Source organism: Meleagris gallopavo, chromosome Z, assembly GCF_905368555.1.
Source record: "Meleagris gallopavo chromosome Z, MGAL_WU_HG_1.1, whole genome shotgun sequence".
Classification (NCBI taxonomy): Eukaryota; Metazoa; Chordata; class Aves; order Galliformes; family Phasianidae; genus Meleagris; species Meleagris gallopavo.
In genome coordinates this window covers 70,791,422-70,817,971 of record NC_139435.1, presented here as the reverse complement: position 1 = coordinate 70,817,971, position 26,550 = coordinate 70,791,422, and the positions used below count along the sequence as shown (strand labels likewise).

At 38.3% G+C, this 26,550-nt stretch overlaps 1 protein-coding gene across 2 annotated transcripts in view; it reads left to right on the top strand.

Annotated features, from left to right (window-relative positions):
* Positions 1-26,550, top strand: part of SNCAIP (synuclein alpha interacting protein) — an 84,201-nt gene that overhangs the window by 31,628 nt on the left and 26,023 nt on the right. For both annotated transcript variants that reach the window (XM_085213456.1, XM_085213455.1), the window contains exons 2-5: positions 1,913-2,015; positions 9,321-9,393; positions 20,834-21,690; positions 23,269-23,448. In XM_085213456.1, the coding sequence (XP_085069582.1) occupies positions 1,959-2,015; positions 9,321-9,393; positions 20,834-21,690; positions 23,269-23,448 (1,167 nt within the window). In that variant the 5' untranslated portion in view covers positions 1,913-1,958. The remainder of the gene's footprint in view (positions 1-1,912; positions 2,016-9,320; positions 9,394-20,833; positions 21,691-23,268; positions 23,449-26,550) is intronic.

The window sequence follows — 26,550 nt, the reverse complement described above, 5'->3', positions numbered from 1 at the left end:
TATTAATTGCTTAGGTTAAACATGCTGGATTTTTTTTAAATCTAATTCCAGGGAAAACTTCAAATTCTTTTCTATGCTTCATACATGCCATTGGGCATATTACTATAACAGGAATCCATACTAATTGTTTTGTCCCATTTCTTTGTCTTATTCTGCTCTGCTACAACATAGAGGAGATTCTAGGAGCTCCATGGAAATTGCTTCAGCTCTTAAGTTGTTCACTGTGAAATGGTTGACAGTGGGGATTTTGTATCATTTGGCCAAGCGTAAGTTGTGTCTGTGCAACAGTGATTGCTATCTGTTTATGAGTGTACACAAACAGTGCAGAAATGTTTTTTTCCTGTGGTCTTATGCTTGCAAAAGGAACTTGGTTGTCATGATGATGCTAGAAACAAACTGTAATGTTGTTCATATGCAAACTAAAAAGGTTGTGCTAAAGCACAAACCTTAAAAAAATTATTGAAAATCTATGTCAAGAAAGCAAAATCAGTTACAAGGAGAAGAATTCATAGACTTGAATGTGTCACCTCTGTTCTTACATTTTTGTAGCTATCTCCTTTCTACCACTTTACCTAGTAGCAACAGTGAGAGTCAAAAATAAATAGCTGAAGTTGTTCTTTCATGCTGCCTTCCTCCCTGCTTTTTCCTCTCCAGGACTTCTTTCCTTACACTGAAAGGAGAAGAAATATCCTAATATAGTAAAGAAGGCAGTTATGGATTTTTCATGGGGGTATTTTTGTTTATTTCCATTTCAAAAAGAAACTGTAATGAAAAATAGTTTCAGTAACTTGGTGAGATAGAAAAATTTGATTTTCCAGCTTTTCTAGCTTGAAACAGCAAATGTGATTCTTGGTTCTTTCAATTAGTTTCCAACAACAGCTGTCTTAGAATCAACTATGAACTTGTATGGGGTGTTGCTGAGATCTGTGATTGCAGTTTTGTCTGCCAATGAGTGTCACACCTGCAGAAACAGATTTTTTTCAAAACTCTTATCCTATAACAGTCTTAACCACATGTAAATCACTCATGCAATTGTTTTATTTGGATTGTACAGATGACACGTCATTCTTCACAAATGCATTTCTTGGCAGTTGTCATATGGGTAAACTGGACTTTCCTTCAGGCATTTCCAGGTGTTATGTACAAGTACTACCAAGGTTTGGTTTTGCTCCCTTCATAATACCTAATACTCACATAGCTATTCACATCTTGTAAAAACAATTATCACTTTTTTACCAGCTTTTAAAATAGCATCCTCTTTCACTTCTGTTGTATATGTCTTTAGTCATAACATATGCATTCACTCTAGTTAAGATCTGGAAAGTTGTGTTTTGCTGTCTTTGATCTGATTGTTTAAGCTCCACTTGATTCAGAAGTACATACTGAATTTCATAGCCAAATTTCTTGCTTTGCAAAGAGAATTTTATCTTCTTTTTCCCCTTGCTGTGAGGATGTATTGAAGATCTCTGAGAATCAGTGGACATAGATAGATACACGTCTGTTTTTGCTTTGGTTATTGCTGGGAAGAAGAGCAGATAGAGAATGAGGACAGATAAATCACCACCTGCAAACAACCATCTGTGTTGTGTTGTTGCTCGTACAGAGGAGTGGAGATAGAGTGGTGATAGGATTTTGGTTTCTGTGCATCACGTGCTTCTCATTTCTTGTATGCCTTCCTGAGCAGAGGAAAACAGGAGTAACGAGCTGTGTTCTGGGCAGCAAAGAAGTAGCATCCTTAAGATATTCCATGATATGCAGAATACAGGAGAAAAACTGTTTTTTGCTTTGAGAATTGATCTCCTGAAGACCTGCTTATGTACTTCACGTGCTTTCAATGATCAAGTAACTATATTAATCTATTTCTATGTGGTTTTGACTTCATTAGGTTGCCTATTTTTCTTTTCTTATTTAGGTCTTTACTACTATGCTGAATCACCAAAAATGTCCATAGAAGAATAATGGAAGCCCCTGAATACCTTGATTTGGATGAGATAGACTTTAGTGATGATATATCGGTAAGTGTTTGTCTTATTTTATTTATATGAATTAAGACAATTTTAGATATCTTAGTCTTGATATAACAAACAAAACAACAACAAAAAAGATGCAAGCCACACTTCTAAAAAGAACCTACCTACCTCACCCATGGAAATGTTTAAAATGTTGAATCTATGATTAAATTTAGTATTTTGTAAGGGAAGACTATTCAGCTAAAGCCTTCTACCTTCAGTAAAAAGGGCCTGTAAGTCAAATTAATATATTGGTTTAATTTCTGGGTTGCTTATGTGTTACAGTTGTCTTGAATGAGTTACACATTCTTTTGGGCTGGCTTTAGACACCGAAGTGACAGCTCACATTTCTTGTTTTTTTACTGTTTTAATCAAATTTACTTCCACTGTAAAAAACCCTCTTGCGTCTCTCCTGTCTGGACTGCTCTTTCTCCATGTAAGCTCTGCCTCTTCTGACAGAAGCTAGCAAGATGTTATGTACAGTTGTGCTAATTGTGGTGCAGTAGAGTGCAGCAAGAGGCAAACAGACCTCTGGGGACTCAGAGTGCTGCTCCTTCATGTCACACCTAAAATAGCTCTGACTGTAAATGAGAGCAAAAAGGCTGTTCTTATAAACTGTATAAATTGTATTATTGGAAGCACTGACAAATTCTGATCCATTATTCGTAGCAGTGCTCCTCCTGCTAATGTTTCTGCGTTTTGTGGAATAGTTGCTAATATGTTGGATACCTAATAAACGAGGGACTACAGTATAAGTATTTATGAATTCAATTTTCAAGTCCCATTTCCTTCAACATTCTTCCTAACTGTGGTGGGGGTGGTGGCAATGTTTTTTATTTGTTTTTTTTTGTTTGTTTGTTTTTCTTTATTTTGGTTTGGGTTTCTTGTTTTGCTTTGTCTTGCTTTTGCTTGTTTGCTCGTTTAACAAAGGACCTGTCTTTTCCTTGAGCTTTTGGGACTCTTAATTCATTTTAAAACATTCCGAGTGCTGTATTCACAGACAGGTTCTATTGAACAGGATTGTGCTTTTACTTATTGTAACACTGATTTTTTATTAAAGAAGAATATGACAAATGCCCAAAATATAACAGGACACAAGCCAGTCTTGGAAGAATACCTTATTTGGGGCAACTTTCTTTTTATTACTATTCTATAGTCGATCATGTCCTGGTGTCTGTTTCTACGCTCAGTTTTGCAGCACTGTAAAACATAAGGGATATAACCTCTCTGTGTCTCTCCCGTTGTGGCTGTTGCTGCATACTGGTGGGTTAGGTTACTTGTTTTTCCACTGAGTGGCTTAGGCTGCCTGCTGTAATGTGCTACTCTCTTATTGGATGCTGAGCCTTGAATTAAAAACCAGCACCAATTGTGGAGGTGGTGCTTTTAGTTCTACTTTCACAAGTAAGAGAATGAAGGATTTGTAGCCAGGAACCAGATTAATAAGAGAATTCCTGGTTATTCTGGTGCTCTTGTCACTTCTTACCACGTACCATTCAGAGATACTCAGCCTGCACACTTTACCACCAACCTGCTGTGGTAGGAGCAGCTGCACAGCGCTGATGGTGACAATTTAAATTGTTCCCTTTTGCATTCTGGTTTTAATCTAGTGCAGAAAAGCCAAAAATAATGGCAGCAAGAAGACTGCTAGAGTGAAGCTCAGGTAAAAGTACCTGAACTAGAAAGCACTGTGCTGTCACAGTTCCTTGTAGAGACCCCTTCACCAAAAATGATTAAAATATAATAGGTATCAAAGATAGCCTAGGATTTGCTTTAAAGATGCCTAGATATGTAAGTGGTCTTGGCTTCTTTTTTGCTGAACACTGTTGTTTTTACATAATGGAACAGCACGTATCTCTGAAATAAGATATTTATTCTGAAAACTAGGATGTTTTCTAGGATGCATAGTATCAGATATGTATGATACAGCATATCTATGCTTATATCACAGCATATAAGTGTAGTTTAGATAGCAGAATGGACTTAAGGGACTCTTGCTTACATTAAGCAAAAAGAGCATTATTTCTTTAGTAACATGAAGCAACCAATCTGAATATTTTTTGTTATTCTTGAATAAAAATTCACACAAAAAAGATGAAATAACAGACATTAACATGTTTAAGTTTCATTAAAACAACAGATAACTCTGTAAGTAAAATTATGTCTCAGACTTTCCCTTTTGCCTCTTCTCTTCATTTTATCTATAAATGAGAAGGTGACTAAGAAGCTGTCAACTTGCCAGGTATGTTGACACACCTCGAAAAGCTTCTTTCTGTCCATACTTGCTTAGCATAGCCCAAGATAGAAGCAGAAATATATATATAACGTATTAGATTCAGGCCTTCCATAGCAGTCGTATCAATGTTTGCTTTAAAATTAGAAGAGTAACATGAAATATATATGTAAAATTGTATGAGAGCCACTCCAAAAGTAATTTCTCCTATTTTATGATGTTGGCCAATGGCATCAGAGGTGAACAGTGGTGGAATGGCAGGTGGGGTTGAACCTTCCCACCAAGACTCTGTTGTATTCTGTTGCTCAGTGACAGAGAGCAGTCTGACAAAATGCACCTGATGCAGAAGTGCAGATAAAGCAAAGGTGTGGAACTGAATTCACAGTTGGTAGTGTGAATTCAATGTGAATTCGATTCCAGTTGCAGACAACAGAGGTGTGATAGGGCAAGGGGGAATGGTTTTAAACTGAGAAAGGGGAGGTTTAGGTTAGATATTAGGAGGAAGTTTTTCACATAGAGGATGGTGACACACTGGAACAGGTTGCCCAAAGAGGTTGTGGATGCCCCATCCCTGGAGGCAGTCAAGGCCAGGCTGGATGTGGCTCTGGGCAGCCTGGTCTGGTGGTTGGCAACCCTGCACATAGCAGGAGGTTGAAATTAGATGATGGTTGTGGTCCTTTTCAACCCAGGACATTTTGTGATTCTTTGAAAGACAAGCCATGTTTCAGACTGCCATACACAGCTGGTGCAGATCTTTACGAGCACAGTGCGCAGGCTCTTGTTCATAGCTGGTGAAAATGCCTGGCTAGTGGTGGTGACTGTGTTGAAAAATAGTGTTTTGTAGCTGAGAGTTTGATCTATTAAATGGAGTTATGGTATTCTTTGTATGTGTTGTAGTTTCCATTAAGATAAATAGGAGGAATTACTTTTGGGGGGGCATACAGGAAAACAATACACAGCACAAATAACCTAATTGGTACTCTGACGATGCTGATCATATCCATTAAGCAAGATTTTCCAAGGAGGGTTATTTCCCACAAACACAGTTCTAGGCTAATCCTTATTTTCTTTCTTTTTCCCATTTTTCTTCTAGAAATTATTGAGAAAAATTTTCCTTAGGCCAAGCACTGTTGCTTACTTGTTCTCATGTGTCTAGGAAAAAGGGTGATATTACAAATCATAGAATCATAGAATCACTCAGGTTGGAAATGATCTTAAAGGTCGTTGAGTCCAACCACAGCCTAACCGTGCTACCCTAACTGTAACAACTCTCCACTAAATCATGTCCCTGAACACCACATCCAAACGGATTTTAAACACATTCAGGGATGGTGACTCAACCACTTCCCTGGGGAGCCTATTCCAGTTCCTTAACAACCCTTTCTGTAAATGTAACATAAAATTTACATAAAATGTAAATATAAAAGTTTTGATTTAAGGGGATTTGAATAGTAATTAAGTGGTATATCTTCCAATATAGCAAATAAAATGAAATGAGACTGTTGTTTGGCTTACAGCAATAACAATTCTAAACAAACATATTGTAATGAAGGGAGATGTCTGCTTTCTCTGTCTAAATAAAAACAGTGATCTGCAAATTTCAGATCAGGACACAATCAGTCAGGTCTTGATCCAGTATCCATGAACTGGATGAGTTTGGTATCAGTTTCTGCAGGAGCAGGACATGATCCTGAGTGTTTTGAGGATATCAAGTTCTGATGACATGGTTGGAGAATCACACTATGTGTCCAACTTCGCCATTTTACTCAATTTCAGGAGACATGAAGAGTATTTTCTACAATGCAAACTTAAAATGTCATTTTCACTTTGTTTTTTTTTTTTGGCCTTTCATACATTGCTACACCTCGTAATACAGTATTTCTTCTCTCTGATGTTTCTCAGATCTGTGAGTCTGCAAAAGGCAGAGAAGTTGCAGTCTCAACAGAGGTTGAAATTTTATTTCTCTTATATTTTGTTTAAAATTCTTTGAGTTAGAATTTGCAAACCAGCTGAAATTCAAAATGTTGACTTTTGCATTCATTCAAATTCTGTAGTCCAGTTGTACTTGACTTGCAAGTGTTTGTGAGATAAACTGTTAAGGGAGATTCTGTTTTCCCCTGAATTGGAAAATTGGCAATATCTTGTATTCACATGGAGTAGTTGTGCCTGCCTCTTGTCTTTTGTTTGCTTTTAATACTGTTCTTCCATTTTACAAAGTCCTTAAGGATGTGCTGAAATAATCTAAGACAGATTGGCCATTGGCACGCCATAAAAGCCAAGGAAAAAAAGGCACCAACTGTCAATCAGCAATCAAAGAGGCCATTACATACCTTGTCCTAGGAAGATGCCCATTACTGAATTTCTCTGTCAGCAACAACACACACTTGTTAATTAGCAAAAAGCGCATACACTGACTAACAAAACACACTGATCTCCTTATCTTTCGCTGATAGTCATGTCCATGGTCATGGGCCTTGGCTCTTGCTTTAGTTGATTGCTCTTCTGGGAAACTGGGAGAAGAGGGTTAGATTTTCTGCGCAAAACAACTTAAGACTATAGAAAGAAAAGTGGGAAATAATGAGCTCAAAATTGAATAGCAGTAAATCTGAATGATGTTCTAGGGAAAAGCTGCAGTGTTAGCCTCTTTTGCTATTACCTCTAGTAGCCTTGAAGCTCTCTGTTGAAGAAAAGCTAACAAAGCTAACTGATGAATGAGAAATGAGTATAAGAAAAAAATTGTTGTATAGGGAAGAGCTGACAATGCATTGTACTTAGGGTTGGGAAAGTTCCCTTTTAAAAGAGTAGTTTCAGTGAGTTCTCCACTTCTTGACCAGAAAAGACATATGGCAGAAATGAAAGTGTGCAGACGTCTCTTTGAGGGCAGAGATGAGTGGGAGGAAACCTGTTAAAGATATCAAACTAATATGACTGATACATTAAAATGTATAAATAAATTCATAACACTGAACTTTTTTTGTTATTAGGGAGGGTTGTGGAGGTTGGATACGTTTTGGTTTAGAGTTGAAGCTGAAAGAAAATTTGTTCTTCCAGGAAGAACTGGAAAAAGGACAGAAAGAGAAAAGTCTTCCTGCTTTTGAGATGCCTGACAAAGCACATAGCAGTGGAAGACAAAAGGCCTTGTTCTAATTGAATTACAAACTGTGTAATAATTTAAACTGCACCAGCTGGTCTTATGAAGCTACCATATTCCTTGGAGACATGTTCTTGGATTCTTTTAAGAATCTTACTAGGCCAGTTCAGCGTTGCCTTCAGAGTCTTTGTGCTGAAATAGCAAGATGTATAGCTTAACAACTTGATCTTTGTTAAACAATAACTACAGTGAAGTAAAGCACATGGTGTTTGTGCTTTGTGTGTTTAACTTATATTAATTTGTATTGTAGCAGCATCTTTCTTTCTCCCTGTGTCAGTTTCTCTGCTGTTTTTGCTTCAAGTTGTCAGATCGAGTGCAGTCATAGCCCTATACTTACCCCCTTGTTTAATGTGGATGGGAGTCACATGGTAGCTCTGTCTTAAATGTTTTAATTAGTAAGTTGTGTTCTTCCTGGGAGTACTTGCTGTAGATAAAGTTTATCAATTCATCTCTGATCAGGCTATCATGGGAAAAACTGAGGCTTGAGAGCTTTGTGCTCTATAACGTAACTGCAGTCAACTGAGCAGCAGACTTACCTGAACTTGCACCAGAAAAGTAAATAACTTCTGCAGCTGATCAGAAGGTTGGCTTTTGATTATTTTGAAGTAGATTGCCAACTGTATATGCAGAGCAAATCAAACTCTGAATGACAGACTGTCAGCTAAAGCTAGAACCATGTTTGACTGCTTAAGTCTTGCGTGGAAGGCTAATGAGGGTGTAGTTGTTATGCACACACCAACTGAAAGTATCTGTTTCTTTGAAAACACATGGTGTTTCTAAGTTCCTTAAAAATTTTTGGTTCTGCTAATTGTGTTTTTTTTTTTCTTAGTTTCAAGAAAGTTTTTAATAAGATTTTGTTTTGTTTTAATGGACAAAGTCATTGATCTTTCACAGGCATGGTGACATTCATTTCTTTAAGCAAAGATTCCTGTAACATTTAAGCATTTGGTTAAGGAAGGTTTTGTATGAAGTAACTTAATTCTTGTATGTCAGAATCTGTAGCTGTATAACTCTGAGTTATGTATACCACTGAGGGCTTTCTTCAAGTTTATAAAGCAAAGAGGAAGATTTCTGTTTATTGTAATGCATATGCATGCATATGCAATATTGTAATACATATGTAATGCATATGCATGCATTATCCTTGGTTCTCTCCCTTTTAATGCTGCAGTGAGAGAACATACTGAACACAGTCAGGTGTATCCTGTCATGTCAAAGTAAGAATGCAGGTTACCTTAATAAAGTCTGAATTCCAGACATAAGCCTTGTGGTCTGATATACGAATGCATATGTACCTCTCTCTGAAAACAGATCTTGAAGGTGCAAGTATTCTTCATTAATTTTACATACTGCCTTTTGAAAATTTGAATTCTAATTGTTAATCATGAAGTATCTTGCAATATAAATGTCACAATACAAGTCTTGGTGGGCAGAGTGAAGTCTAAATTTACTATGAGGTCTAAATTTATTCTCTTACTTGATGTATCTATACACACCATGGAAAGAATGTATAAAATCGGGTACAGTCATAGCCCTATAATTACCCCCTTGTTTAATGTGGGTGGGAGTCGCATGGCAGCTCTGTCTTAATATTATATATATATTATATATATAATATATATATATTAAATATATACCTATACACACCATGGAAAGAATATATAAAATATATTTGTGACGTGAACAATGTGATGTACAGCAAAAGGCTTTGCTGTGGTGGAGAGATAAAACTTTCCTGTGTCTGTGAAATCTGTTTGTGGGACACAAAAGCTGACACTTTCTTGTGCTATCTGGGGGCACCATCAGACTGCCTGAAGTACCCTTAACCTGGTAGATCTAGCCACTACCAATGGTATCACAACCTGTTGGAAAGCCTCCCCTTTTATCTTAAATTATTTACTTTATGTATTTTTTTTTCCCTTTTTTACAGTACTCTATAACTTCTCTCAAGACTATCCCAGAATTATGTAGAAGGTGTGATTCACAAAATGAAGACAGATCAGGTATGATCCTCACTTCTGTCCACTTACAACTTGGCAACGGTTTCTTCTTGGCAGTACTCTATTGTTTTGTTTTCTCTCATTTTTGTACAGCTTTCTGGAAACATGACTTTTTTTATTTCAACAGATGTTAGTTCATTAGAAGGAAAAAAAGTTCCAAAAAAAGATTTGGCTGCATACAGATAAGTTTAGGGCTTCCTCTCAGCAGCTCCAAACCACAGTATATGCAACAATTTACTTGAAAACCTGAGAAACCATTGGTGACAAGATGTAATAATGTAGGCGCCAATGAAAAAATGTTGGATACATTTACTACCCATATGGCCGTGACCAGTTGAGGGATGATGTTTTGCTAGAGTCTGAAACTGTATCAAGGATGCTACACGATAGAATCTACTCTAAGGCATGCTGTAATAGTTAAGATTAAAGCAGAGCTTTTGAATTTAATAGTGTAAACTAAATGAAGAATCATGGCGTATATATGAGAACCAGCTGGGGACCTTCCATCCTCCTGCCCTCCCCTTGATAAAAAGTGCATTCAGTGCTATTTTTCACTCTGTTAATCAGATTAATCTCCTTTTGTTTTTCTCTTCCCGATGGAGGAGAAATGAATTGGAGAGAGAGCATTTTTGTTGAGCTACGAAAAGTTTATTGTGCTTTCATTTGATGTTTTAATTGAATATTCATTGATGTTGTTGAATCAAAAGATTTTTATAACAGAAAGGGCAGACTTGGAATTTGTGGGATGATGAAAGACTTTGGGAGCTGTGCTATACTTTGGCAAATTTCATTTCTTGATTTCCTTTCTGAGTACTGTAGATTTCCAGGGACATTACTAAGCTGAATCTGTACATGAGCTATCTCCTCTGCCAGAGTCATAAAAGCCTGGTCTTCATAACCCTGTGCCACTGCTTCAGGTAGCAAAGGGCAGTTTTCCTCCCCAGAAATTCTTGCAGTGTTTTTGCCCACACCTGAGGACAGTGGTGACTGTGCTCCCAAAGTTACCGCTTGCAAGCAGAGATGTGAGGATTAACTGAGAAGACCCTCAGTCTTCTCACCAGCACTTTTTTCTTTGTCCCATCCATACCCCATCTTTCCTCTCTCCTCCCTTGCCCTCCCCACTTACATCCCACGTCCTTGTTGTCCCTCTCCCATGTCCTTGCCACCATCCTCCCTCCTGTTCTCACACTCTGTACATCCTCTGCCCTACATCCTTCTCCCCAAAAGTTGTCTCTGCTGTTGTCCCTTCCTGTTCTCAGTTTCCCTGCAGTTCTCTCTCTCTCCTTTTCTCATCCTACACTCCCATCTCTTTCCTTCCCTTTTCTCTTCCTTTCCCCAACCTCTTTCCCTATTTTTTCCTCTTGTAACTCACATTTCCTCCCACTCCTCCTTGCATTGTCCCCTCATTCATCCCACCAAGTCTTTCCCAATATTCCATCTACATTATGTCTAGATCCCTCTTTTTCCCATACTCCTCACCATCGTCCCCACCATTCTCCTCCCTAATGGTCAGCATTCTCCTTCTTGCTTCCTTTATTCCATTCTCAGTGCACATGATTTCCCCCTTCATTTTCTCTCACCGTGTGTTAGCATTTTCAGTATTAACAGCTGATCATTTGGTGGCATGACATTATATCATCTTTTCACAAAGAGTTAAAGTCATTCATGCACTCAGCCACTTCAAGAGCAAGGTGAACAAGATAAAGAAAGCAAGAATAGCCCCTGAGTGCTCCTTGTTCTGTTCATGAGTACTGCTCAGCCAGAGAGGCAGCATCTCTATCTGCCCTCAGGAAGAAAAGTATCTTCTTTTTAGACTAAAATGTTGACGGATAGCAGGATGAAGCATTGGTTGTGAGCTCTTCCTTAAAACCACAGGATACTGACAGTTATTGTGTAGTTCTGTTGTTTCATGATTGCCTCTGCAGTCAGACATTTTTCAATGATGATTTTAATTACATCTCCACTCATCCATTGCCTTGAAAAGGAGCGGGCAGAAGTAAACTCAGACATTGCTGGAAGACAGTAGCAGTGCTGGGGAGTCTGCCAGTGGAAGTTAATTCAGAGCTTTGTATAGAATTCTGGAGTCAAAAAATAGGTCTTTAGCACTGATAACAATATTGGCAAACTGGAAACTGAAATGAAGTCTGTTTTTCTCACTCCACTTATCACTTGTGAGTTTATGGATTGGAAATAGTACTAAAGTCTATTTATTTTTTTCTTAATCACTGCATACACAGACAAAGTGTTGTACAGGAAGATACTGTTTTACATCTCTGCACAGATTTCATTGAAATACCAGTGGAACTGCATCAGTAAGCATTGTGTTAGGCTCAATCTGTTAATTTTTCATATTACTTCTGATGCAGCCTCCTGCATTCATGGGCCATTAAGAAAGTTCCACAAATAGTTGCTAGTGTTCACAATTTTTGATGAGGATGAACTATATTATATTAGTGTGCATAATGTTCTGCTATTTTGTGTTTGTATTCAGTGGCAATTTAAGTAATTATATAGAGAAAAACTTGTCCATCTTCTTGCCTTATTTGGACACCTGTATAGTTAGAGCTTAGACTTTTTTCTCTAAAACAGAGACAATTGTGGAAGTAGAACTCTACAAGGATTATTTGTTGAATTTAAGTATGATGTGTTAGCTGTCAGACTAGACATGCCAGGACCCTAAAACCCTAAAAAAACAGTGGCCTATTTCAGCCTTAGCTCAGGAAAAAATATTTGGTGCACTAAATCATTTAAGCAGGAAGTGTAGATAAAATAAGTTTCAACTTTAATGTATACATAAATATGAAGACAATCATTTTCATCACAAGATTGATTTAACAAAATTAAAAGACAGTTTCTCTTTCTGGAATTACACTTTTTTAATCATACGGCTGATTATATGGAGGTATAACTATTCCCTGTTCTCAGGTAAGTTTAGAAAATAGCCCTATAAATACCATTTTTTATTTCCCCGTTTGAACTAAACCTTGAGTAACATGTTAGTAATACATGAAGTGTTTGATTACGTTTTCCAAATTGCTCTAAACACTTTCAATCTTAGGAAAACATACTGGTGTCTACCAGTCAATATTCTTGCTCATCCTTCTCCTGTAAAATTTTCATCATTTTTTTTTAACTGTCTCTCACATTTGGTCAAATTTCTTGTTCTTCTGGATGAGGACAAGGATGAGGTTAGAAAGTCAGAGAGATTACTTTCCTCCATGTAGTCCTTCCTCCCCACACTCACTCTGCCTTCTCCCCTCCCTTTCCTACTGGCTGGCTGTGAACACGGGAGGATGCTCTGTGCAAGATGCGTGTGGAAGCTGTGCAATACAATCTCAGCATGAGTTCTTTGTGTCCTTCCTCAGAGTGAGGGATTTCTGACTCAGGAGGATTCCAGGGGACTCATGAAACCGTAGTATGTCTGCCAGTGCTCCCAGATTACAAGGTAAAAGGTTTTCAGGATGGGAGAGAAGCTGTAGGCCAGAGGTGTAGGTGTAGGATTTGTAGGCCAAATCTTGTTTCATCTACAGCAAAGTGAGATTAAGGATAATCAGCTTTTCTTTCATTATGCTTAAAGAGAATGATCACCATAGCTAGAATAATAACCACTAAGAAGGACATTGTTCTTCAGAAACAGAGAATTGAAGAGTATAATATAAATATCAATCCAGCTTATTTATTTATTTATTTATTCATTTATTTATTTCTGAAATGAAGTGTTAGCTGGCCTGCTCATTGATTTCTGGCAGCAGAAATCAGTCCTTTATGCTTCTGTTATTAAGCATGAAATTGCTTGCTTTCTCTCTGAGCAGATTTTCTACAGCCACTTGTGCAAATGGAATCATAGAATATCCTGAGTTTGAAGCAATCCTCAGGGAGGATCATCAAGTCTAACATCTGTTTTTCAGCAGACTTCCATGAACCATATCATTGTGCCAAAGAATATTCTGTCAGCTACAATGACTTTTGATTGTCCTTAAATGTATATCTCAAATAAGAACAATATTTCACTTATCTTTTCTTGCTTGTAGATAAAAGCAAATTCATCTTTAGTGTCCAACAGTTATCTTACTGCAGAGCCCAAAACCATCATTACAAATTCACAAAAGAGTTCAAAAGATAGGTTTTCTATTTAACAAAATGAAATTAGTATAAAATGCTAAGGAACATAATACGGCAGACAATTTCTATCTCAAGCTCTTGGTAGTTAACTATAACTAAAAATTAAAAGTACAATTTTATTGTGAGGCAAAGTATTTATTCATTGAGACTCTTACTAACGTTTTGATGATCTGGAAAATATGTACTGTTATTTAAAAGGATAAATTATTATTTATCGTTGTTTCTGACATTTCTAGAGCCTTTCTTTCTTTTTATCCCACTTAAATGGGAACAATTCCACATTCATTTTATCAACATAGGGTTATTCTTTAATTCAGACTCTCCTGCCTAGAGCTTACTTTAAGGAAGTCTGAAATACACTCCTGAAGGTTATTAATATATTAAAACTGTAAAACAGTGCCACCTTCTGTTAAAATTGTTAAATATTATTTCGGTTATATTAATGAAATCATAATAGGTAGTTATGCAGAACTAGCTTTTATTGTATATTGATATGCAAGGGGCATCCGTTCCTTTACCTCTTGGAGCCTCCATATTGCTGCTAGTGTTGGAGATAAATGAAAAAAAAAAGTGTGAGAAATTTTCTAAAAATTTTCCTCATGTGGACAACACCTTGCTGTCTGTATATGAGATCAGAAACTCAGTGCTCTAAATGGATCTGGAATGAATACAAGACTTAATTGATTCAAGATGCTCTATTTAAGTCATATTGCAAGGAAGATGGTCAGGTATTTATTTCAGACGACAGTAAAATTCCCAATATGAACTTTTTTTTTATATACCCCAAATAATTATCAAGTGATGCAGTGCTATTAAAAAATAGATATGGGCAGTTTTCAGTGGTAATCTGAGACTTCCTTAATGATAATGACTGAAAGTAGAGTAAACTCCAAGTTGTCCTTGTAAAGTAGGAAGTATTTCAAATAAGGTCATTTGAATGCATTCATCCTTTGGTGGCAACAGAGCCAACCTTAGCAAAGTTTGCTCTTATAAACAATCATAGCCTAAATGTTAAAGAAGCTCTTTGTTGTATTCTCAACAAGGGCAGGGAGTATCTCCCTGTATTTTCAAATACTTACTGAAAAGTTCTTGTGGCAAAAGCTGTCTCTTCTTTTGTCTTCTGTCAGTTTTACAAGTTATTTCCAGTCTTGCTACTACTTGCAAAAAGGAATTGTTCTTTCAGAGTCGTTACATCTTTCTTTACTAAGAACAACTAAGTTAGAAGGCAAATCTAAAGGATATTTTGTCCAACTTCCTGCTCAGAGTAGGTCCAGTTACAACAGCTTGCTCAAGGATTTATTTTCCAGATGACTCCTACAATAAAGAACTTTGCAACCAGGATACTTTGAGAAAGTGTTATTAGGGAAGCAATCATAGTAATAACCGTATTCAACTTTAGAATTTCATAGACCTTTGAAAGGCCAACTAGATATGATTAAATCAGGAGATAGCCTCACCATATTGTAGGACTATCAAATTCAGAGCTCAAGCAAGATACTGTTCTCCTTACTCTCAATTTTCCTTCAATTGTCTGACTGCGTAGATATGGATTTTATAAAAAAAAAATGAAGGTTGAAGTACAGAAAATTTAGAGTTACTACAGTCTGTCTCAGGTCACTGGGAAAACATAGCATTAGTGTCATTGATTACTGGTAACTATTTGGATAAAAGGAAGTCAAGCAGTTCTTCTGCTGGACGGTGGTTCAACACAGATGACCATAAGTTCCTGCTGTCTATCCTGAGAAGTGATAGCCAGCTAAAAGGGCTTCATGGTGATATAAGATCATAATGAGGATCACCCATAGAAGAAGAGGAATGATTTAATACACCTTTTCAGTTGTATTAAACAGAGGTCTATCTGTCTAATGATCTAGTAGAACAACATGGATTCAATGCAAAATGATGTAAAAATTGACCCTTATCTTTACAGCCATTTCCTGCTTGCCTGTACCACTGCCCACTTTATATCCCAGCTGTTTATTAGTAGCAGTTGTGACTGCAGACCGTTAGTCAAAGCATTCATCTAAATGAGACCATGGTGATGGTGGCAGAAAAACACTTTCAGAGGTTTGATCATTTCATCAGATCCACAGCCATACAGTGTCCTGCAAAGGTGAACTGTTCTGGGTTCTCTGTTGGGTGGATCCATGAAAATCTTGCGTGGATCATCTACAAACAACACTCTGCATTATGGTCAGTTTCATTTGGACATGTCCTGTTTGGCATACAACTCTTTGTCACCTCCTTGTGTTAAAAGTGCTGTAAACATCAGGAACCCATAAGTAGTTAAAGAATGTTACTGAGCCCTTATGCCAGGGAGACAGGCTCTTCTGTGAACTTCAGAAATGAGTTTCCATAGAGACCTGAAGTAAAAGATTTGCTCTTCGTTATTTTCATTAGAGTCAAGACAATGAAAAGGTATTCTAATGTCTGGCTGCAGGTTGCATGTATCCCAGCTCTAACCTCTTAATTGCCCATCCAAACTTATCTGTGTACTGGCTAGTCTTAATGGTTGGACAAAAGGCATATCATTACTCTTGTTTTTCCACAGATGCTCGTATATCAGATAAAACTCTCCATCATAGCTCTTCACACCCTCAATACTTAAATAACATTGAAAAATCCTCTTAAGTCAACAGATGCTTCCAACTGGAAACTTGTTATAAGGATCTCTCTGAGCTAATTCCTAAAATCAAATATGACAACGTGATTGAATTGCCAGAGAAGTTCCTTTTATATCACCCCTTTTCTAATTGTTTGCTCTCTACAGTTCTAGGGTGACTCTAAGTGAATGAAACTGTAAATATGCCTTCAGGCCTCTTTATTCAAATCTTGTGTTTTCTCTTCTTCAAGGCAAGCACAGAGCGTAATATATGGTGAAGAACTACTTTCACAAATTTTACCCTTCCAGATTTTCCTCAGATTCTGTTTCCTTCCATGCTGAGGAAAATCTTCAGTACCTCAGGTCTATCAGACCTACACTTCTATACTGATGACAATGAAAAGTCTTCCCAGTTTTTCTGTTCCTCTCCTTGTCTACTACACTAGCACAACAGAGGGATCATCCAAGTCTCTCATGTTAGAGATTAAAAGTTAAGGAAAAAAAAATGACAACACTATTGGAAAAAATACATTTTGTCGTCAACATTTTACATTTGAAATATTGGTGCATAGAAGAGATAGGGCTTATCCAAGAATATACCAGAACTATTTGTCACATTCTGCAGTCACATTAGCTGTTCCACTTTCTGGTTCACTGCTTTTAGCTCAAGACATCTTTTATTGCTGTTTATAAAAGAATCAAACAGTATTTATTTGACCCAGACATTCAGTGCCCTTGTCCGAGTTCATAAGTAAGTGTGGAGAAATGAATGAGAGGCTTTTCCTCGAGCAGCTGTTGAAGACGACGCATGTCAGTCTTGCCATACCCGTGTTTTGGAAGACACAGAGATTGCTTTTGTTTCTCCAAGAGCAAACAACTGAAAACAGGATGGAGGAGTGTCTAGCAAAGCCCTGCTCCACTCTGGCCAATGTTCTCAGTATTTGGTAGTGAGAAACCATGCTGTAAGTGCCTAAACAGTAAAGCAGAACATACAGTATCCAAGTGATTTCCTCCCTACTGCTTATGTGGTTGGGTGCCATATTCTAATCCTTTATTAAGTGCAGTGTAAATTCATCATCCCGATTAAGCATGGAACACCTTCATAAGCCAGTAGAAATATTGATAACTGTTCTTGGTGTCCCAGTTTGTTCTTCTGGAGATAGCATTTGTAAAGAGGTGCTCCTCCAGTATGCTGGGAAGAAAAACAATGAAGAAATGCAGTGACTTTACTCCACTCTAGTTGTGATGGAATAAAAAAGAAATATATGACTGTGCAATGGTCGGGGGTAGATTTGTTACAAAGGTCACAGCTTCTTTGTGGTGTCTGATTTTACAGTTTTATCAACGGTGGTTTCTGTAAATGCTTGTTACTAAGGTTAGAAAGTGGAAAAAGTGAAGCAGCAAAACAAATGTAAGCTTATAGAAAGTGACGACAAACAAAATGTTGATGCCTTTCCCTCTGTCTAGACCCCTGTGCTGAAAACAGTGTTTTCTTAAAACTCAGACAGAATTCATTTCCATACTGAGTGCTTAATAGTTCCTGTCAGAACAAAACAGCTGGGAAACATGTGGTATCCATTTGCCTGTATCACTTGGAAAAAATTTCACATGTAAATAAAACCAACATAAAAGTGTAGGCCTTTGAACCTAGAATCTTATACAATACATAAATAAGTCAGTACAGTGCGTTCTTTGTATTGGCCCACAAAGTTACATGCCTTCTGATTATCATTATTTTTATTTCTTTTTCGGAAATGTATTCTTAAGCACTTCCAAAAGTATTAAGGTAATTTTCAGACATCCGTAACTACTAAGCTGTGCTAATCTTTCACTTCAAACATTAACGCTGCACTGAAAGTGTATATATCTGTTTCCTTAGGAAGGTGTTCATGGCAAATTGTGTATTTTGACCACAGATTAGATCCCACTGATATGCAGTGAGCGTTTGTAATAAATCAGCTATGTTTAAGCTTCATTCTTGACTTTGAGAGGGCATTAACTCTTAGTGTACAGTAAGTGGAGCATAGAAAGGAGAAAATGCCTAGAGGTTTTAGTGAATTTAGTGCTGCCCCTCTGCTGAAAATGACAAAATAAAGAAAACTCCTTATCAGAGTTCAACTAATTGAAGAGACCATAAATATCACCAACTGGAACTGTAAGGAAGAGTGCAGGCCTGACAGGGTTAAGAGTTCAGGTGCCTTGAGCTCTCTTTCTTCTCTGCTAGTTAGATTCACTGATCAAATTCCAATGTACTGAAATAAAACTCTGGAAGGTTTTAGGAGCTATAGGGATGTGTGTGTGTGTGTGTGTGTGTATGTGAAATGGAAAAAGAAACATTACACCTGAATAAGTAGGTGTTAATTTTCAAATCACACAATCATAGAATAGTTTATGTTGGCAAGGATCTCTGAAATCACAAAGTCCAACCTCTCTGCTTAGTCAAGGTCAGCTAGAATAAGCTGCCCAGGACCATGTCTACTGGAATTTTAAGTAGCTCCACAGACTGAGACTGGGCAACTGGTTGCAGAACCAATGTCGCAGCAACAAAAAGTGTTTTCTTCTAAGTAAGGGCACACAGCTGCTGCTTTCCATCTCACATGTGCAGATGGCAGCAAATCTGAGCACGTATCTCTTGTCTGGTCAGTGAGCACAACTGTAGGGTCTTACACCTAGGGTAGGGTCTTACACCTAGGGAGGAATAATTGCATGCACCAATACAGGCTGGGGGATGAGCTGCTGGAGAGGAGCTCTGCAGAGAGGGACCTGGGCGTCCTGGTGGACGACAGGTTGGCCATGAGCCAGCAGTGTGCCCTCGTGGCCAAAAAGGCCAATGGCATTCTGGGGTGCATTAAGAAGAGCGTGTCCAGCAGGTCGAGGGAGGTGATCCTCCCCCTCTACTCTGCCCTGGTAAGGCCTCATCTGGAGTACTGTGTCCAGTTCTGGGCTCCCCGGTACAAAAAAGACAAGGATCTCTTGGAAAGAGTCCAGCGGCGGGCCACAAAGATGGTGAAGGGCCTGGAGCATCTCCCCTATGAAGAAAGGCTAAGTGAACTGGGTCTGTTTAGCCTTGAGAAAAGACGACTGAGAGGGGACCTGATCCAGGTTTATAAATACCTGAGGTGTGGCGGCCATAGCGGTGAGGCCAGTCTCTTTTCAGTGGTACGTGGAGACAGGATGAGGGGAAACGGACATCAGCTGCAGCATAGGAAGTTTCGCACGAATGTGCGTAAGAACTTCTTCACGGTGAGGGTGACGGAGCACTGGAACAGGCTGCCCAGGGAGGTTGTGGAGTCTCCTTCTCTGGAGATATTCAAGTCTCGCCTGGACGCCTGCCTGTGCGACGTGATGTAGGGAACCTGCTTTGGCAGGGGGGTTGGTCTCGATGATCTCTAGAGGTCCCTTCCAACCCCTACAATTCTGAGATTCTGTGATTCTGTGAACTGAGAAAAGCCTTGGCTCCTTGTTCTTCAGCACTTCCCATCATTTATTTATACACATGGAGAAGATTCTCCTGAGCCTTCTCCAGATTGAATAGTCCCAGCTCCTTTAGCCTCTCTTCAGATGAAAGATTCCAGTCTCAGAACCACCTTCATGTCTCTGAGCCTGACTTACTCTAAGAAATCTGTATTATTCTTGCACTGGGGAGCCCAGAAGTGCACCCAGCTACTAAGGTGTGGTCCTGCTGAGGCTGAGCGGAGAGGAAGGTTCACCTCTCTTGACTTTCTGTTTTGATGAAAACAGGATTTCTCATTCTCATATGAAAACGATATGAGTCTTCCAGAAATATTAGCCCTCAAAATACATTTTGTTGCTGTTGCTGAAATAGAATTTTTTTTTTTATCACCCCTTTTGTTGGTCTCTAAGGAAAGGCATCTTATTGCTCTGCAGCATCTCTGTGCAATTTGATATTTGCAAAAAGCAGTGCAACCAAAAATAGCTGGGCAAAGCCACTGTGAACGCCACTAGGCTTTTTACTAATGTCCATTACTTGATTCAAACTGCTTTATTTATAAATGATCATAGAATCATGAAATCACACTATGGCCTAAGTTTGAAGGACCATAAGGGTCACTGAGCTCCAGCCCCTGTGCCGTGGGTAGGGATGCCACTTAGCAAATTGGGCTGCACAGGGCCCACCCAACCTGGCCTTGAATGCTTCCAGGGACAGGGCACCCACAATGTCTCTGGGCAGCAGTGCCAGAGCCTCACCACTCTCTGAGTAACAATTTCCCACCTAACATATAGCCTAAGTCTCCACTCCTTTATTTCAAAGCCATTCTCTCTTGTTATGTCATTATCAGACAATATAAAACCTTGGCTTCTCATCTGTTGATAAGCTCCCCTCAGGTACTGGAAGGCCATAATGAGGTCTCCCTGGATCCTTCTTTTCTCCAGGCTGAACAAGCCCAGCTCCCTTAGCCTTACACCGTAGGAAAGGTGCTCAGCCCTCAGATAATCTTTGTGGCACTTCTCTCGACCTGCTTTAGATTACAAAAGCTTACAGTGTGTGTCCTGTTTGAAGACTGAAGTTCTAGAGTGTCAAATTCTTCAGCTCTTTTCATAGAGTTGCAATTAAATCTGCTATGGTATGAATGAAATACAGTATTGTGTTATTCAGGTTTCTGGTGCTTAGCCAGGTCTACCTTTGAAGCATATTATATCATGCCACTCATCTGGTAATGATAAGCAGTTCTAAGTCATATTCATCTATTTCTCTAGTTTCCAGCAGCAGCTGGAACTGTGGTGGCTCAACTCTTATCGGAAATGCACAGAAACCAACAGGAATTGCAGATGCGTGCAATAAATTCAGACCAGTGAAGAGGGTTTCCCCATTAAAGCATCAGCCAGAGAGCTCTGAGAACAATGAAAGTGATGACCAAAAGAACCAGAAGGGTGAATACCAGAAAGGCAGCGACGCTCAGCCTGCACCTCCAAATGATGACCAGAACCCAGGAGAAGGAGAAAACCTTAAAAGTAAAAACATTGAGCCTACTGTTCTGCTTGGGGAGCTGGAGCACTATGACCTGGATATGGATGAAATTTTGGATGTGCCTTACATTAAATCAAATCAACAACTTGTTCCTTTCACAAAGGTAGCCCCTGAGAAAAAAAATTTTGGTGTATGTTCAACAGTGAATGGTGTTAGTGGCAAGACCTGCTCTACAGAGAGTACAGAGCCTGCTGGAGTGACACAGTTCTGTGTTCTCTCTCCTGTGAAAGGCTCTCAGTTGAGAAAAACACAGCCTATTGTTGTTGATCAGCACAAGCATTTAACAGAAGAATTAGAGCTTTCCCAGCCTTTAGCGAAGTGTAGCTCAGTCCATGAATCTGAAGCCCAGGGCAAAGGGTTTCTCTGTAGGACATTTGTTGGTCCTCAGGCTCACAAAACTGAGAAGACTATGCCAAACTGCCATCTAAGGACTTTTCACCTGCAGACAGCAGTGGCAGAGAGCAAGCAGCTTGAGGAACTAAATATGAGCTGGAGCAGGGCAGGAGGGCCAGAAGAGAGGAATGAAGAGGTGAAAAAATCTAAGAGCATCTTAAACATTGTAAAGGAGGGGCAAATATCATTACTGGTAAGTATCATCTTTGTTTGTAAGCCACATAAACTAGAGGAATTCTGTGCTGTAGTTTGTTTTGCTGGCAAAGCTTATAAAGTGTGCATTTTGCGTCACCACTCTTTTTATCTTATATGCTCCTTAGAAATTGGGTCAATGATCTTCCAAAGGGAAAGTTTTCATCTTTAAATCAAGTGTGTAGCAAAGATGAGATACAAGATTTCTAGCTTATGTAGTAACCTGAAGTCTTGTACAAGATAGGTGTTGTAACTGTGGAGTTCGTTTGTATATCAAATTTAAATCTTAACTGGTTTTGCTTTTCAAAACATTTATGGGTTGCTTTGTTCAATTATTGGTGGTTTATCTCAGCTGTCATTTAGGAGCTGACAGTGGGAACAGAGGACCTTGTGTTGTATTCTGATTATTATTCAAGAGCGTTTATGCTGACTTGTTGCAGCAGCATTCTCAAGCAGGAGTTTTCTTTAACATCCCATTGGCCTCTGACCCGTATGAAGTTTTCAGTAATTCCAGCTATGTGATCAGACACTGTCAGTGATGTTTCCCGGAGTAACAAGATGCAAGTGAACACATGATCCCCACTCAGAATGGCTGGAGGAGGTCCAGCATCCATAAAACTGTTTTTGTTAGATTTTTGTTTAGCTTCTCTGTTTATTGGTCTAGCTCAAGCACAAAGGCATGCTGCTAGCATAGCAGCAAAAACAAAGACAGACATTCAAAGACTAGGCAGGGACAGGAGAGTACATCAGAATGCTTGCAAGAAATAAGAGTAGAGAAAATTTGCTCCAAATTACGAAATGTTGGTAACTGGTAAAAAAAAAGTATCCAAGCAAAAAATAAGGGCATAGTAGGTAGGTAGGTGGGAGAAAACACAATTTTTTTTCCAAACAATTCAAAACTTCTGAGTCAAGTGTACTCATCAGCAAGTGGTCTGGCAAGTCTGCACAGCTCTAGGAATTTACCACTGTTACTGGAGTTTATCAATCCAATTGTTTTGTCTGAAAATTACACTTGGACAGGAGTAGTGTATTAAGTCACGGTTGTGACTTTGGGTAAATATTCCAACAAATAATTTTTGTAATGGAAACAAGCCAAATAAAAGACTTCTCGTGTTTTAGCTGCGTTTCAGATGATGCTAAATACAAGATGACACTTTTGTGATGAGCAAAACTAAAGAGCTACATTTTAGAAATCAGTCATGGATGTTTCCTGTTTGATGACTCATTATTATAATGCCAAAAAAGAAGAGATAGAGAAAACAACTGTAAATAGGCAAATGCAGATGTTTTTACCAGTTCTTTGTTGGACAAGAAGCTAAAGTTACTGAAGATCTTGCCATTTATATATGTCATTTGCACCAGGAAAAAATCTAAGCAGTGAATCTAGTCAATGAGCACCCTGCTTCTGTCCTTTTGCTAATGGTAGCCAGCTGCTGTACAAATGAAAAGCTTCTGATTTTGAGATATAAAAGAACATGCCTGGGAAAATGTCTTTGTCTTGTATCTTGGGTTCTAAAGCTTAAACTTCACAGTATCTTTTTATCCTTAGTTATAACTAACATAACACCTTCTTTAACAGCCACATTTAGCAGCAGATAATCTGGATAAGATTCATGATGAATGTGACAACAATCTGTTGCATGTAGCAGCATCAAAGGGACATGCAGAATGCCTGCAGCATCTCACTTCTTTGATGGGTGAAGACTGTTTGAATGAAAGAAACATGGAGCAGTTAACTCCAGCTGGTTTAGCAATAAAGGTAACTCAAGCTCTGTCTCTACTGTAATGTGATATAAGGGGAATTTAGCTTCTTTCTGTGATTTGAGTAGCCAATAGATCCAGCAGGATGTTATTTTTCAAGCTTCTTGTTAAATGGAAAAAGAACAGTACCAAGTCAATAAATCTGTTACGATGTGGGATACTATGTCAGCTATACAAATAACACTGATGTTTTGTATGTTGCTGTCATTGAATATCATATTTTAATTAACTAACTGACTAAAAAATTGCAGTGTTCATAGAAACATTCATATAATTCATGCTCAACTGTGAGAGAGATGTGAGACCGTGCTTACAAAGCATGAAAAAACTGATCCACATCTGGACTTGAAACTTCCTGGCTGTCTGGAACAGTTGCATCAAAGTTAATAACTGCATTTTTACAGAGTAATCCATAAGAAACTCCAAAAATTAGTGTGAAAGCTTGCTGGAAAACCTACTGTATAGCGAAGTATGGAACTGAATGGGGTTTCTTGGCTAAAGTAAAACCTGCTGTGTACTGAAGGCTGATAATTGGGCCAAACTTACCCTTTCATAAGTAAGGTTGGGTGGTCAAAGACCATTCCTTCCATTCCTTTTAGTCACAGAATACCTTAAGAAGAAAAAATGGAAGTGGTGACGACTGTTTCTGATTTTTCATTTTTTTTTAATTGTTTGCTTCTTGGGAAACTTGAGGAACTGGCAGACAACTGGTAGATTCCAGTCTGCAGGTTTGTATCTTGGAGAGGTCATTCCAATGGCGTGGTGACCTCATGCCAGTCTCAAGGGTTTTATTCAATTTAATGAGAATAAAGTTAAACAGATAGTTAGCTACACTAATGAATTGCTGTTATAGAAGTCATATATTTAGCTTCAATACCCTGGCCCATGTCCAACCTGAATAATTACAGTCTGCCAATTTGAAGTCTTACAGATTTACTTGGAAATAGTTTTCTTTCTTGTTATTTAAACATAGTAGATAACACATTTATGATATACTTATGCTTGACTTTTTCTCCAGAACGATTGCTGTTAAATAATCAGTTCCTGTAAAAGTTCTGTAACACCTGAGCATGCTTTGGCATTTCTAGAAAAATATGTAAACATAATGGAATTATTTATGTAAATGAGAGTGCTCAGGCCCAAGTGTTTCTAGTGAAGACCTGCACAATGGCTGTGCTGGTCATGTGCAAGAGCCTTAAAGTGATCTGGCATAACTGAACTATACAGCTCTTAATCCTTTCTCCCAAAATACTCTGAAACCGAATAGAGTGGACTTTATTCTTCTTGCTTGTACTGGAACTCAGATAATGATATACTGTGTGGGACACGCATCTGTGTTCCACAAGAATAACGATTATCAGAATGAAGGAAAGCTTGCATGCAGGAACATACATTTCCATGAAAGGTAGTTTCAGCAGACAGTTCAGTGGTGGCAAATAGCATTTGCCAGTAAACAATGAGTTATTACAGCAAGTTATTTTGATTCAGGACTTCTTTCTGACATTGAGCTAGAAGCTACACAGTGAAATATAATGGTATATTGTGGCCAGCATCTTAGTCATGTTGATGGCTTATTTTTCATAACTGTAGAAACTCTCCATGAATTTGAAAAAAAATATGTTACATACATGTACATACAGGTACTTCATGTCATTAATTCATTATATTAATTTTAAATGTACAAAAATTTTACATTATTATGATACAAAGGAAAGTAAAACACATTTATCATTTAGGCATGCTTACTAATATTTGAATACAGATTTGGTGATGGAGCTTTTCTAACATGATGAAAAGAATACAAGTAATTTCATTACTAAGTGCTTACTGATATTCAGAGAAATAGAAGAAAGTAGGTGAAGTAAAACAATATGCAACTAAATGTGTATATACATGCTTATATATATAATGTATGTTTTTAGATGCTTTTATATGAAATATAAAATTGATTCTGGTTTTTTCTGTCTTCCAAGTAATTTGAAATGCGTTAATACTTTTTACATCCTAAGATGTTTTTGTACAATGAAATCTGGAACTTGAAATTGATATTTCTTTCCTTTGCACAAAAACTTTTTCCTTTTTATGCATTCGGAAAGCTTTCTATGTTCTCTCTGCTGGCTTGATTTTGACTGAGTGCTTGAAATATAAATTTGCAGCTATAAAGAATATAATAACCTTCATGAAAATATCAGAGCGTGTGTTGTGATAAACTGCATCTGCTGAGGTATCATTGTTGAAAGGGGAAACTGCAGCAAAAGAAGTTGCTAAAACCTCCTGCCTTTACACCAACCCACAAGTAAGCTTTGAAGAAAATATATCAATTCTTGCAGCACCTACATCCTACTTCATAGAAATTTGCTGTAAGAGTGTGGATAGTAGTTAAGGGCTCTTGAAAGTGGGATGTAAAAAGTGTTCAAAACAAGAACCAACTCCTTGTTTGTGTTTGATCACAACTGGTGCCACTAAGAAAAGACAAAGGGTCTTAGTAATTGGAAACTCTTTGCTGAGTGGCACTGCAACATCCATCTGCCTCCCACATAACTTCTCTAAAGAGGTTTGCTGCCTCAAGAAGAGGATATCAGGTATGGTAATGCCAGATGACTATTATCCCTTCCTGGTCTTTCAAACTGGCTCACACAAGGCTGTAATCAGGAAATTGAAAAACATCAAAAAAGGCTTTGCATCCCTTGGGAAGGTGTTGAGGGGACCGAGAGCATGGGTAGTGTTCTCCTCAGTCCTCAGTTGGAGACCGGGATCCGGGCAGAAGGAGTAAAAGAGGAGTTGCCCTCTATATTAAAAAGTGGGTAGACTGTGAGGAGCTCCTGCTCTGTAACAGTTATGAACACGTTGAGAGCCTGTGGGTTAAGATTAGAGATGGGACCACTAAAGGGCAGCTGGTGGTTGGGATCTATGACAAGCCTACTGATGAGGCTTTCCTGCTTCAGCTGAAAGAATCGTCGCACTCACAGACTCTTATCCTGCTGGGGAATTTCAACCACCCAGATTTCTGCTGGGAAAACAATTTGGTGAGGTGCAAGTGATCAGGATACTCCCAGCGTCCATTGATGACAACTTGCAGATTGAAATATTGGATAGATCC